This window comes from Nannospalax galili, unplaced genomic scaffold (genome assembly GCF_000622305.1).
Source record: "Nannospalax galili isolate Female #2095 unplaced genomic scaffold, S.galili_v1.0 scaffold1149, whole genome shotgun sequence".
Taxonomy (NCBI): Eukaryota; Metazoa; Chordata; class Mammalia; order Rodentia; family Spalacidae; genus Nannospalax; species Nannospalax galili.
Window position 1 is genome coordinate 655,509 of NW_008359817.1, and position 13,290 is coordinate 668,798.

General features: G+C 39.3%; 1 protein-coding gene across 2 annotated transcripts in view; it reads right to left on the bottom strand.

Moving 5' to 3' along the window:
- Window positions 1-13,290, bottom strand: part of Bbs9 (Bardet-Biedl syndrome 9) — a 530,763-nt gene that overhangs the window by 245,690 nt on the left and 271,783 nt on the right. For both annotated transcript variants that reach the window (XM_017795755.2, XM_008823689.2), the window contains one exon: window positions 7,355-7,507. In XM_017795755.2, coding sequence (XP_017651244.1) covers window positions 7,355-7,507 — 153 coding nt within the window. The remainder of the gene's footprint in view (window positions 1-7,354; window positions 7,508-13,290) is intronic.

Genomic DNA, 13,290 nt, shown 5'->3' on the forward strand with positions numbered 1-13,290 from the left:
TAACCAAGTCCCTTCTTCCCCAAATCCTCAAGTTTCAATATAATATCAGGCTTTAGGGAATGATCTAAGAGATTTTGTTACTTGTAGGTGTGCATATGATGAATATTAGATGATCATGAATATACAATATATGCATGACTATGCACAAGTACCTTATATTCATGTCCCTTTTCATTAACCTGGCCATACTTCTGCTAAAGAAAATCTGGAATATCTAATTCCCACCTGGCAATTATTATAGCAAAAACATTACATGCTATTGGAATACGTTGTTTGGTATATCTGGGTGCCACCAGAGCACTATCCTCATGTGTCTCGAGTTCTTCATGCATAAACTATTAACCCTAATGCCATCCTCTCAAGATGAGCACTAACATCATCGGTGGAATTTGCTTCAGACTGAGCAGATGCTGAATAAGCATGGGCTTCCCCCTCTTTTCCTCTGCTTTGTCTCTTAGGTCTTCCACAAGTACATTCAGATGGTTAAAAGGTAGTGTTTCAACTTTACAAATAAGGAATTTTAAGTTTATAAAAGTTATAGGGAAAAAATAATTTTCAATATGCTTACTTTCTTTTAACATTATGCCTCTAAAGCTACAGGTAATGGTCAAAGTTCTTTAAAAAGGGATGCCCCCCCAAAAAATCATATAATCATGATGTGATTCCCTTGATTCCTTAGAATGACGATCATCCTGGGCCCCTGCTTTGCTTCAGCCACAAGCTGACCTCAGTGAGAGGTGCTATGAAAATGCCCCAATGGCATGTGATGCAGTGGTAGGTACTGTGAAGGAAAAGGGTGCTAGGAGATCACAGTGCTGGGTTGGAGACTCCTACACTGGATATAAAAATAACTTGTAGATTAGAAATGCATGTGCAAACATCCAATGTCAATTGCATTGAAAAAGAATTTTTCTATATGAAACTGTGTATTTTAATAATGAAATGGAGATCTTTTTAAAGGTTAAAACATCATTTAATTTATGTCTTATAGGGTTTATACTGAGTACAATATTGTATAACTGTAATAATTCAACTGTAAACCTAAAAATTTACAGCCAAATTTGAAAGAGATGCATCCTACCTCAGGAAAACGTTATTGAATATGTCAATTGTGTTGTAATGATATGCTTCTTCTAAGTATGTTGTTATTAAATAAATCATTTTTAAAAATAAAAAAAATAAAAAAAAATAACTTGTGCTTGAAAATAGGAAAACTGACCACACACAGTCAAGCATATAACAATAACAACAACAACAACAACAACAAAACAGTTGAAAATATTAAGATGCATGCAGCTGAGATTTAATCTGGGTAGAGTGATGCAGTATCTATAATTCCAGAACTTGGGATGTTAAGGCAGTTGGATGGCAAATCTGAGGCCAAGCAGCTACAGAGAGATCATCTCAAAAACAAAAAAAAAGAGGTGGGGGGGAGGAAAGGAAAGGAGAGGGGAGGGGAGGGGAGAGGAAAGGGGAGAGGAGAGGGAGGGGAGGGGAGGGGGAGGAAGAGGAGGAGAGGAGAAGGAAAAAGGAACAGTAAAAAAGAAGAAAGAAAAGAAAAGAAAGGGAAAACTGCTTGACTGACCACCTTGGGCAGTAAAACTCGTAACTATTGGTAATGCACCTTGAGGTCTGTGGCCCACCTACTGGAAATTTAAAAGGTCAGAAAGATTTGATTGAAAAATACAATTTCTAAATGAGATGACTCTTCATGGGCAGTTGCTTTGTTACCAGTTAACCAAGATGCCTGTCCCAGAGAGAAGGCCTGGAGCTGTGTGGAGGACTACCACTGACCTGTGCTGTGCTTCCTTGCTTCCATCCTCAGGAAGCCTACAGGTGATCTGCACCGCTCTGTACTTCTACCCTGTGCTTCATTCCAGTTGGTTTATTCTACTCAAGGAGATTCTACCTTAACTGAGACACCCAAATCAAAAACAAGTACAGGATTCTGTTCCAAAATAGTAAGAATTTCACAGAGCCTGTGGAGAATTAAACCAAACAAGCCACATGAGGCAGGTCCACTATCCTGTAAAGGTTAACAAGGTATGGGTAATAAATCCCATATTTGAAAGAAGCACATGGGCTAGGATCCGGGCAGCCTTACCAGCCTGAAAACAGTACTGACAGTGATCACTTTAAATTATTCTTCACAAAATTAATTAAAGACATTTCTTTCAGAGTCCAGGGACCACAACTGATTGTGAATGAAAAATATTTTAATGACAATAAAAATACAGAATATAGGGGCTGGAGAGATGGCTCAGCAGTTAGAGCACTTACTACTCTTGCAGAGGACCTGGGTTCCATTTCCAGCACACACATAACAGCTAACAACCATTCCTAATTCCAGTTCTGAGGGACCTGACACCTTCTAATGACCTTCACAGGCATTGCATGCTTGGGTGCATATACATAATGCAGGCAATATAGTCATACACATAATAAATAAATACAGAATATAGGTTAAGCATCTTGATAGCTTGAGATATGATTCAGTGGTAAGATGCTTGCATGGCATATATAAGGCCTTAGATTCGATACACCCCACACTAAAAGCACTGTAATTTAATACATTGTGATACTATATATATAGTGATATTTGTAACAAGAAAGAGGAAAGAAGTTCCCAGTATTCTTTATTCCTCCAAATAAGCAGGCATGGTGTATTTTCCACTCCTGTGATCCAAAAACAATGGAGCACAGGAGAAATGACACAGATAAAAGACTTGAAAAGTACTTTAGCATTGACCCTACAGCCACTAGAGAAATAAGCCAGCCCAACCCACTGGGCCACAAGAGACAGCTGGTTCAGTGACCCCAATGAACTGCAAGTCAACTGCCAAGTGTGTGAGCAAGAACACCCTGGACTCTCCTATGTCAAGAGGAGCCATCAGCTGACCAGAGACATTTGAGGGAGCCCAGCCAAGGTCAGGTAAGCAAGGCCTCAGATCAACTGCCTAGCTGATCCAGGGGCTTAGGAACAATAAATGGCAAATGGTTATTGCTCTATGCCACTAAGGTGTGGGATGATCTGCTATATGGTAAAATTGTTAAATAATACAGGCAGCGTTTTAACTCAGTAGGAAAGAGAACATATTATGCAATACGTAGGGCTGAGAAACACAGCTCGCCATTTCTGGCAGGGAGATTAGATTCTCACTGAATTGCATAATAAATTCCAGATGGACTTAAAAGTATATATAAAGAATGATGGCATAAGATGTTAGAATAAATTAAAAGTTGATATCTAGGTACTCTTGCCACTTGGAAGGCTATCCTAGGCAGAGAAACCTAAAGGAAAAAGATGGATAGACTACATGTTAAAAAAGACATTAAAATAAAATTAAAAGCAAATGAGAAATTTGTAAAACTTTTTTTACATATACATAAATGAAAGATCAACTTTATTATATAAATTACATGGACAATTAACACACAAAGTATTTTATGCATAACCAAGGAATCATAAAAATTATTACTGATATATTCAGAAGATTAAGAAAAAGATGAACAACTTGGTACAAGAGTGAACAAAAGGCAAGTATAATGTAAATCACACAGACACAAAGAAAATACAAATAGTCAAGTAAATTTGAAAAGTGCTGAGCGTCAACAAAAGGAAGGAGTACAAAATGACAATCATATTAACCTTTCAGTAAAAACTGCTAGAGTCAAAGCAAGTGATAATAACTAGAAAAACTTCTGAGTGGGAATGCAGCTCGGGGGTAGAGTGCTTGCCTGAGCAACTTCTTTGCAAATTAAGCAATGAGAAGACAGTCACCTGGGCTCATAATCTTCATGTCCCTTCCTTTTGGATCCTTCCCTTCAGGTAAACAATATCTGAGGCAGGTTGGCTTGAAGGAGTTTGGGTGACAACCCTGAGGATACCAGACCTTGGTCATTCTTACTTAAGGTCTCTGTTCTAGTTTGTTCCTCCACTGCTGTGACAAAATACTCTGACCAATTCCAACTTGGGGAAGAAAGGCTTTATTCAGTCTACATCTCCTAGGTCACAATTCATCAGGGAACCCAAGACAGGAACTCGGCAGGAACCCGGAGGCAGGAGCTGGAGGCACAAGCCATGGAGGAACACTGTTTACTGGCTTGCTCCCCTGGTCCATGCTCAGCCAGCTTTCTTATACAATACAGAACAACCTGCCTAGAGATGGCACCGCCCACAGTGGGCTGGGCCCTCCCACATCACTCAACAATCAAGAAAATGCCCCACAAACATGGCCACAGGCCAGTCCAATGGAGGCTCCCTCTACCCAGGTACATCAAGTTGACAACTAAAGCGATCAGCACAGTCTCCATTTGTGAGACTGACAGATAACAGAGTTTCTAAGAGATGATGTACTACTATTATAATCTCTTTCATCTGATCAATTAGTAGCAGCATTTATGAGATGGCATAACATTGGTCAAATGATCAAGAGGATTCCCCAGAATCAGGTAAAATGTGTTGAGAACTTATGTACCAAGCACAACTCAAAGCACTTTATATGTTTATACATTTATATCACTACAACTTGATATAGGAAGCACCACAATTATCATTATTCTGTAAGTGGGGAAACAGAGGTTTAGGGAAGTAAGTTATTTATGTTCTTTTGATTTTTTTCTAAGTAATTTGCCTAAGGTCAAAGAGGTATCAAGAAGCAAAGGAATGGCCAGGAACACTGGCAGGCTGATCAGACACAAAGTTCTCAATCCTCACACACTGGTATATCAGATATGCACCTCAAACCCTCCGCTGGTCAGACATCACTGTCAGGCTGACTGGATTTGGAATCACTTATGGAGACACACCTCTGTGTGTCTCAGTGAAGGCATTTCCAGAGAAGCTTAACTTAGGACAAAAGACTCACCCTGAAAATAGGCAGATAATCTCATGGGCTGGGGTTCTAAACTGAATCAAAAGGAAAAAACAAGGGACTCTGCTGGGCATCAGCATTTATGCCTCTCTGCTTCCTGACAGCAAATGCAGTATAGTCCCCAGGTCCACACCCCTGCTGCCATGCCTTTCCATCATTATCAACTGGATCTCCTCTTAGCCCATAAGACAAAATAAATCTTCCCTTAAGTTGCTTTAGTCATGTATGTTGGCACAAAAATAAGAAATTTAAAAAACCCTAAAGTATTAATTAGCATATATGAAAAGAAATAATGTTAGTTATCTTATTGCAAGCTTAGAAGCAATAGTGGTCACTAACTGGCTCTTGCTGGATCAGAATGAAAGGCACCTACACCTCAGGCATTCAAGGATTAGAGGCACACATCTCTTTCTGACTTACTTAATAAGACAGAGCTACACAGAGTCACTTCAAAACACCAAAGGTGCAGTTCCCATAATGCCTGTTCTGCCCTTACCTACTTCTTTACTTAGTAACTAGTAACTAAGTGGTCAGTACCTAAATAGTAAGAATAGCTATTATTATTTAATTTAGAGATCATAAGCCAAACTTGGACCCTGAATTCATGAGCCCACTACAATTAACTCTGAGTGTACCAAACCTGTAGCCAACTCAGCAGAGCTTGACCTCAAGTGCATACATGAAGGGCCTTGGGCTTCGATTTCTATTTTTCTGAATGACAACAGTAGAATTCGCAATACTTCCTGGACCACTAATGAGCCAGGAAATGCCAACAACCTTCAGCCCTGTATTTCTATATCCCTTCCTGCTTGCTGAAAGAGCATTATTTTTTTTTCATTATAATACATATTTGTGTGTGTGTGTGTCTGTGTGTGTGTACAATGTTGTATGTGAGAACAGGCCTGCTTGTATCATGGTGTGCATGTGGAGGTCAGAGGACAACATTTTGGAGTTAGTTTTCTCTCTACTATGGACTTCAGAGATTGAACGCAGGTCATCAAACTTGATGGCCAAGTGCTTTTACCAAATGAGCCATCTTGCAGGACAGCCCCTAAAAGAATATGTGTTTTAAGAAAGAAATTTTGCCTTCCATAAAGAGCTGCTCAATAATTCTGAACACAGAAAATGAATAAAATCAGAATTTTTCAAGCTTCTGGACTGGTCATTTATATTGAGATAGCCCTGAAATCTCAGGCCATTTAGAATATAATGGGATTTAACCTCAACTGTGCCCCATCCACATAGTGGCATTTCCCCAGAGGGCTGGTTATATTTAACTACAGCACACACAGTCTCGTTTAAAAAGGAGCTGGAGAGATGGTTCCACAGTTAAGACTGCTTACTACTCTTGCAGATGACCCAAGGTTCCCAGCACCAATACCAGACAGCTAACAACAACCTGTAACTCCAGCTCCAGAAAGATCCAACACCTCTGGACTCTGTGGGCACCAGCACTCACATATACATATACATATACATATACATATACATATACATATACATACACATACACACATAGCTTAAGATACAATCTATACATTTTTCTCTCAATCAAGAATTTGCAGCTATTAAACCTTCCTGGCTCTGGCAGTTTGCCTGAGTCCTCCAATTACCCTATTTAGAAGAAGGGAAAGTTTCCATTTCTTAGCACTCCTTGAGCATACTAGAATAATAATGATCTTGATTCATGAGTCCAAAAGAATTTTCTGTTGTTTCATTCTTTGGAGTAGTGTCCTTATCAAAGACAGTTTCAAGTTTATTAGTGACAATATAAAATTCATTGACAGAGCAAATATTAAATACCTAACGTGGTAAAAATACTATACCTTAAGAAAGATGCTTGGTTTTGCCTCTATTTTCATATAAGTAAAATATTACTGCTTTCTTAAATGCTGACAACTAAGCACCATTCAGATACATGGTGTCAAGGGGGAGAGAACAAGGGTCTCACTCCACAACTCAGAGTGCTTCTCTGACTGCTGCTGTTAAGACAGTCACAGTGGCACAAAGATCAATAAAAAGAACTGAGAAAGAAATTGAAAGCTCTCTTTGCATGAAAAAGTGAAAGATTCCAAATAGTTAACAGGAGACGATCATTTCAAATAGACTTTGGAGATCTAAAGTCTAAAGAGAGAGTCAGTTCACCCTTTTTGCACAAACAATAAACCACAGTTGGAAAGAGAGGAAGAGAAGGAAAGAAAGAGGAAGAAGCAAGTGACTTAACTAAAACTCTTTGAAGCAGACTCCCTAAGAACTCCATCTCAAAATATCAACTGCCATAATACTGGAAGAATAAGCTAGTTGCTTGGGAAAATAAGAGAATAAAATTGATAATTATGCAATGCACCAAGAATCATATAATAATCTTAATCATAATCCACAGCTTACCTTAGTATTCTGACATTAGTATTCTTAGTATTCTACGGTGAAGGAGAAACTGATATCCAGGAGCATACAATTACTGCTGATATTACACTGACCTGTTTATAAGTTCCATCTAGCAGGGTGTCCAGGTGTTGGAGTGGGGCTGGCGTTTTATCTTTGAATCTTGTTAAGAGCCGGCGTTGGATGGCCCGAAATTGTACAGCTCTTTCAGACAAGAGTTCTTCTAGTTTTTCACCATTTATCCGCAGCTGCAATGAAGAATTTCTCAAATTGAGGTTAAATAGATACAGCAAAAGACGTTTAAAGTAAAAATACAAGCAACACAATAAAAGTTTGAAAAAGAGTGCTGGACAAGTTTAAATGAATTATAGAGATAGAAATTAAAACAGTGTGGTATTTGGTACCTGAATACATAGACACTATGGAGGCATAGATAAGTATATATTTACTGAACATGGAGCAGTATCAATGGGGAAAAGACTTACTATTTAAGGGTGAAATGGGGAAGATGGGGGTACTTTAACTGGGGAGGGAGGAGGGAAGGTTGGACAGGGACAAAGAGAGGAGAGAAAAATAATGCTTAGCTAGTAAGAAAAACCAGAGAGAAATGTAGTAGTTCAAAAGCCTACTTAAAAAGTACACATACAATATCTCTACATGTGTCTATGTGTACAACTGAAACCTATATAACAAGAAACAGTGCCAGACAGGAGAAACCTCCCTTAAAGTTATTGGCCAGGGTAGTCAAGAGACTCCCAAATTACACAGGCTATTACCACAGCCCTTGATTGCCTCTTAGAAATAAGGTAAGATCCTACTGATGAAGACAGAACATACTTCAAACATAGGACTTGGAGCAGTAGAGCTGGAACTGACCTGGAAGCTAACTCCCTGAAGGCTAGCTCTCATAGTTTTGGAGGACACTTCCAAGCTGCTAAGGGAAAACACCAACTGATGGTCTGACCAAATTTTTAAGGCCTAATAACCACAACAATGATCTGCACAGAAAACTATATTGGGGCAGTAGTGGCACTTTTATCTTAGGAGTAATCAGTAGTTACCTAATTGGACCTAAAGCCTGCTCACTGGGAGGGAATTCATGTGTGGTACTGTAAACATAGCCAAATACATGTGGCTAGATACGTCCTAGAGAAAATCCTAAGGCTGTCACATCCCTAGACAAATGTTATTTCTTACTACAAGCTAAATATGGATCCTTATACTTACAGACAAGTATACCAATCACTACTCATCAAAGAAGCTTCTTCTTTTGCAACAGATGGAAACTATCACGGAGCTCCACAACTGGCCATACACAGAGAATAGCTAACTGTGAGATGCCCAACCCTAAGTGACAGAGACTACTAATGCGTCTCTAAACTTTCATCAGCAAACATTCATCTCTTAACATCTCTACAGAGTATGGGTCCTTGGACAGGACTGCTATGTTAAACTCCACCCACCTAGAACTCAGGGACTATTACAGAGTTCCACAACTGGTCATACACAGAGAATAACTAACTGTGAGATGCCCAACCCTAAGTGACACATCTACCATGGAACCTCTACACCTAGGGTTCACGGAACATAGTAGAACAAGGAGTAGAGAGAGTACTAATACATCTCTAAACTCTCATCAGCAAACATGCATCTCTCAACATCCCAACAGTCTGCAGACAGTATGGGTCCTTTGACAGGACTCCTATGTTAAACTCCACCCACCCAGAGCTCAAGGATCATTGCAGGAAAAGGGGGCAGAAAGATTATAAGAGACAGGGGAGGAGGTGCATGACCATATGGAAATAGAGTCTCACAGGTTCCTGGGACCTTGCTCATATGAATCTACAGCAATGGTGTAACTCAAACAGACAAAAACCCAACATAGAACTGAGGAAACGGGCAGCAGGCCCCAAACTTAGCTGAAGAACTACTGACAGCTGATTATTGCTGGTTGAGGAAGAGCTGATCTTCTTAAAGGGAGAGACTCTAGACAGGATGACTAGACCCCAGTGGACAAATTTGCACTGAGGTATGCATGGGGACACTAACTTGACTCAACAGACCTTAACATAAATGACAGAATGCATGAAATCTGGTGGGGGGTCAGCAAAGGGAAGGGTGGAGGAGGAAGGTGGTATAAAGATGGTTAAGATGTTTGTATGAAATACACAAAAATTCAATAAAAAGTATACAAACCCCAAACCAAAAAAAAAAATCATTGAAGAGAATAGCATATACTTGCAGTGACACTATATGAATATATACATTTAATAAAAATCATAATGAGAGGCAAAGGCTGAGATCATAGCAGACAGCCTGAGAGGGTGGGTTCTGACCTCCATCAGTGTAGTAGCTCTAATCTCAGCAGACCACCAGAGAGTGCCCGAGTTCTGGCCTCCCTCTGGCCTCTTTCTGACAGAGGAGCACACAGTGGACTGCCTGAGAGCCCCCGGATCCTGCCTCCACATGGTGAAGCCTTTGAGAGGGAACTGATACTGATTCTAACTACTCCAACAGCTATTAAAATACCTGAAAACAAACTCCTGAATCCATCATGCTAGAGTCCAGCCTTGGAAGGCAAAAGAAAATTGAGGAGGAACCCAATACAGAGATGCTTTTGGAAGCCCTTGTCAAGAAATTCCAGTGGACTCTCAAATGAACATTTGAAAATTGCCCTGTTCTGACTTTTTTCTACTTCCCTCTCTAGAACTTGTAATGCTAATTACTCTTGTCTTTACTTCTCCTTCACATCTCTTATTCATGATTCAAAGACTTTCCTTTCCTCCTTGAGATAAGAGTTAAGCAATTTGGGAGTCTTTTAGATAGACCCACTGAAGGGGTACTCTAGTTGCCTCAACCTGCGTCCCTGTTCAGCATGGAAGAAGCCAGAGCAGTCTGCGTCCCTATTCCCTACTGGCATTTTGGGTAACCTCTTCAGAGGATGGTGTGATAAGAATAAGAGGTAGGAATTGGCTTGGCAGTTAAGGTAAAAAGACTCCAAAGAAAAGTAGCCAGTTTCTTGGCTAAAACTCCCAATGTCCTTGGGCCTCTTAGCAACCTACTCCTTTCCAAAGGCCAAAAATGTTGAAAATATCCGGGAGCTTTTATCTAAAAGCTCCCAAAAGATTTTAGGACTACCTCTTCAGAGGGGGAATGTTAGAGTAGCCAAAAGCCCCATTAAAAAAATAAATCAATCAATCAAAAAAGAAGAAAGAGTACATGAAGTTATCAGAAAAAAGTGATAGGGAGATATAGGAAGAATTGGAAGGGAGGGAGTAGGCATGGATTTGATCAAAACACCTTATATGCATGTATGAAATTCTCAATAAAGTATTTATTTTAAAAAATCATAATGAAAGCATACAAAAATGTTTTGTAAAAACTGGCTACATAGAAAATATAAATTTTTGTTTCTTATAATAAACACAAAAGAAAAAATGATTAGACAAAAGTACTAGCAAAATTAGAAATCCTTTTCTAAAATATCAGCCTTTATTAATTTAAATCAAAAGCCAAAAGACAGCAACACAAACAGACACACTAGCATAGAAAGAGAAAGACACACACACATCCCCTGATAAATTACTAATATAAGCAGACACAGGGCTAGGGAGGTGGTTCAGTGGATAAAGCACTTATGGCAGAAGTGCAAAAACCAGTGTTGGATCCCCAGAACCTATATAAATGCAAGGCTGATATGCTGGCCACCTCAAATGCCAGAACTCCAGAAGCAGAGAAAGGGATCCCTGGGATATGTTGGCTAGCTAGAGTGGCCAGAATTGCTGAGCTCCAGGTACAGTGACAGATTTTTACTTTATAAAAAAAAGTGAAGAGCAATCAAGGAAGACACTGAATGTCACCTTTGGGCTTTCAACACACACGTGCACCCCCACACACAAAAAACACATGCATGCACACCATACACACACACACACACACACACACACCACACACACATGCACACCACATACACACACACACCACACAAGCACACCACACACACACCACACACGCACACCACACACACACCACACACACGCACACCACACACACACCACACACATACACACCACCACCCCCCCCACACACCACACTCACACACCACACACACACAAATTTAATTCCACAAAAGTAAAAGACTATAATTAAAGTAATAGGACAAATGGTAAGTTGTAGAAAATAGTATCATCAACTATAAGAATGACAAAAAGTATGAACATAGAGGCTAGAAATTATCTTCAACCCAATGTGAAAATGCCTATAAAGCAACAGAAATCATAAAGAGAAAGCAATAATGCAATAAAAGGAAAGACAAATTTTTACCATAAAAGTTAATAGTGTACCTTTGTTTATTTATTTAGTTAGTTATTTTGTGAGAAGAAAGAGTCTTATATGGAGCCCAGGTGACCTCAAATTCACAATGCTTCTGCCTCAGCCTCCCAAGAACTGGGAGTTACAGGAATGTACCACCAAGCCCAACCTGCCAGCTCACAACAGCTCTTTAATGTACAGTCTTTGAGCTAGCAATCACACTGTTAGGAATTTATGCAAGAGAAAAATCTTGCAAAATGCAACATATATATAAAAGCATTCATAACATAATTGCTTTATTGTTTATCCTGATATACTAACAATTAAAATTTCCACTAACAGGTTAAATAAGAGGAGTACTCTGCAAGGTATGTATTGATGTGCAGTGCTCTCCAGTGATGTATTAAACAAAGAAAGTAAAAAACACAGAATAGAATGTTATGATGTGATACTCTCCAAGAGTGTGTTTTCTAAGTAAACCTGTGCATTAGCATAGTTCTGACTACATAGACTATTTCTATAAAGGTCCATGACACCAACAGTTACCTCAAAAGAGACTGACAGGCAAGCGGATAAGAATCAGTAACTTATCCCATAACTTTTACATTTAATATTAATAAAAGAAATCTAGTCAAAGCTACTCTTAAGGAAAAAACATTCTTCCATTATCAAAATTAAGTAACACTATGAATTTTAATAACTAAATTTTTTTAATGATTCAAAGGGACTGGAAATATACTTAACTGGAAGAATGCCTGCCTCGCATGCCTGAGGCCCAGGGGTTCAATCCGCAGAACCATATAAACCAGGCATGGTGGCACATACTTTTAAGTCCATAACTCAGAAGATAGAGGCAGGAGGATCAGAAGTTCAAAGGAATCCTTACCCTCACCTGCATAGACTCTACAGCCAGCCTGGGATATGTGAGAGCCTGCCTCAAACAAATGATAGGCAAATTATAATGACCCCTTATGTAATTGAGAAATTTGCTTCTATAATATTTTATTTCCTGATCCTGAATCTATGAAACATACAAAAACTAAAAACAACTTCTCAACACACACAGGCTATTGATTTTTTTGTTTTTTTAACTTTTACAAAAACTTTATTGAGAATTTCATACATGCATATAAGGTGTTTTGGCCAAATCCATGCCCACTCCCTCCCCACTAACACCTCCCATATCTCCCCATCATTTTTTTCTTTTTCTTTTGGCTACTCTAACATCCCCCTGCCCTCTGAAGAGGTAACCCTAAAATCTTTTAAGGATTAGACAAAAGCTCCCAAATACTTTTGACATTTTTAGCCTTTGGAACACAGTATGTTGCTAAGAGGCCCAAGGACATTTTGACTTTTAGACAAGAAATTGGCTACTTTTCTTTGGGATCTTTTTACCCTAACTGCCTAGTCAATTCCTACCTCCTAACCATCCTCTGAAGAAGTTACCAAATTGCCAATAAGGAATCAGGAGGCAGACCGCTCTGGCTTCTTCCATGCTGAACAGGGACGCAGGGTGAGGCAATTGGAGTACCCCTTCAGTGGGTCTATCTAAAAGACACCCAAATTGCATAACTCTTATCTCTAAGGGGAAAAGAAAGTCTTTGAATCGTGACTAGGAGATGTGAAGGAGAAGTAAAGACAAGAGTAATTAGCATTACAAGTTCTAGGCAGAGAAGTAGAAAAAAGTTAGAACAGGGCAATTTTCGAATGTTCATTTGAG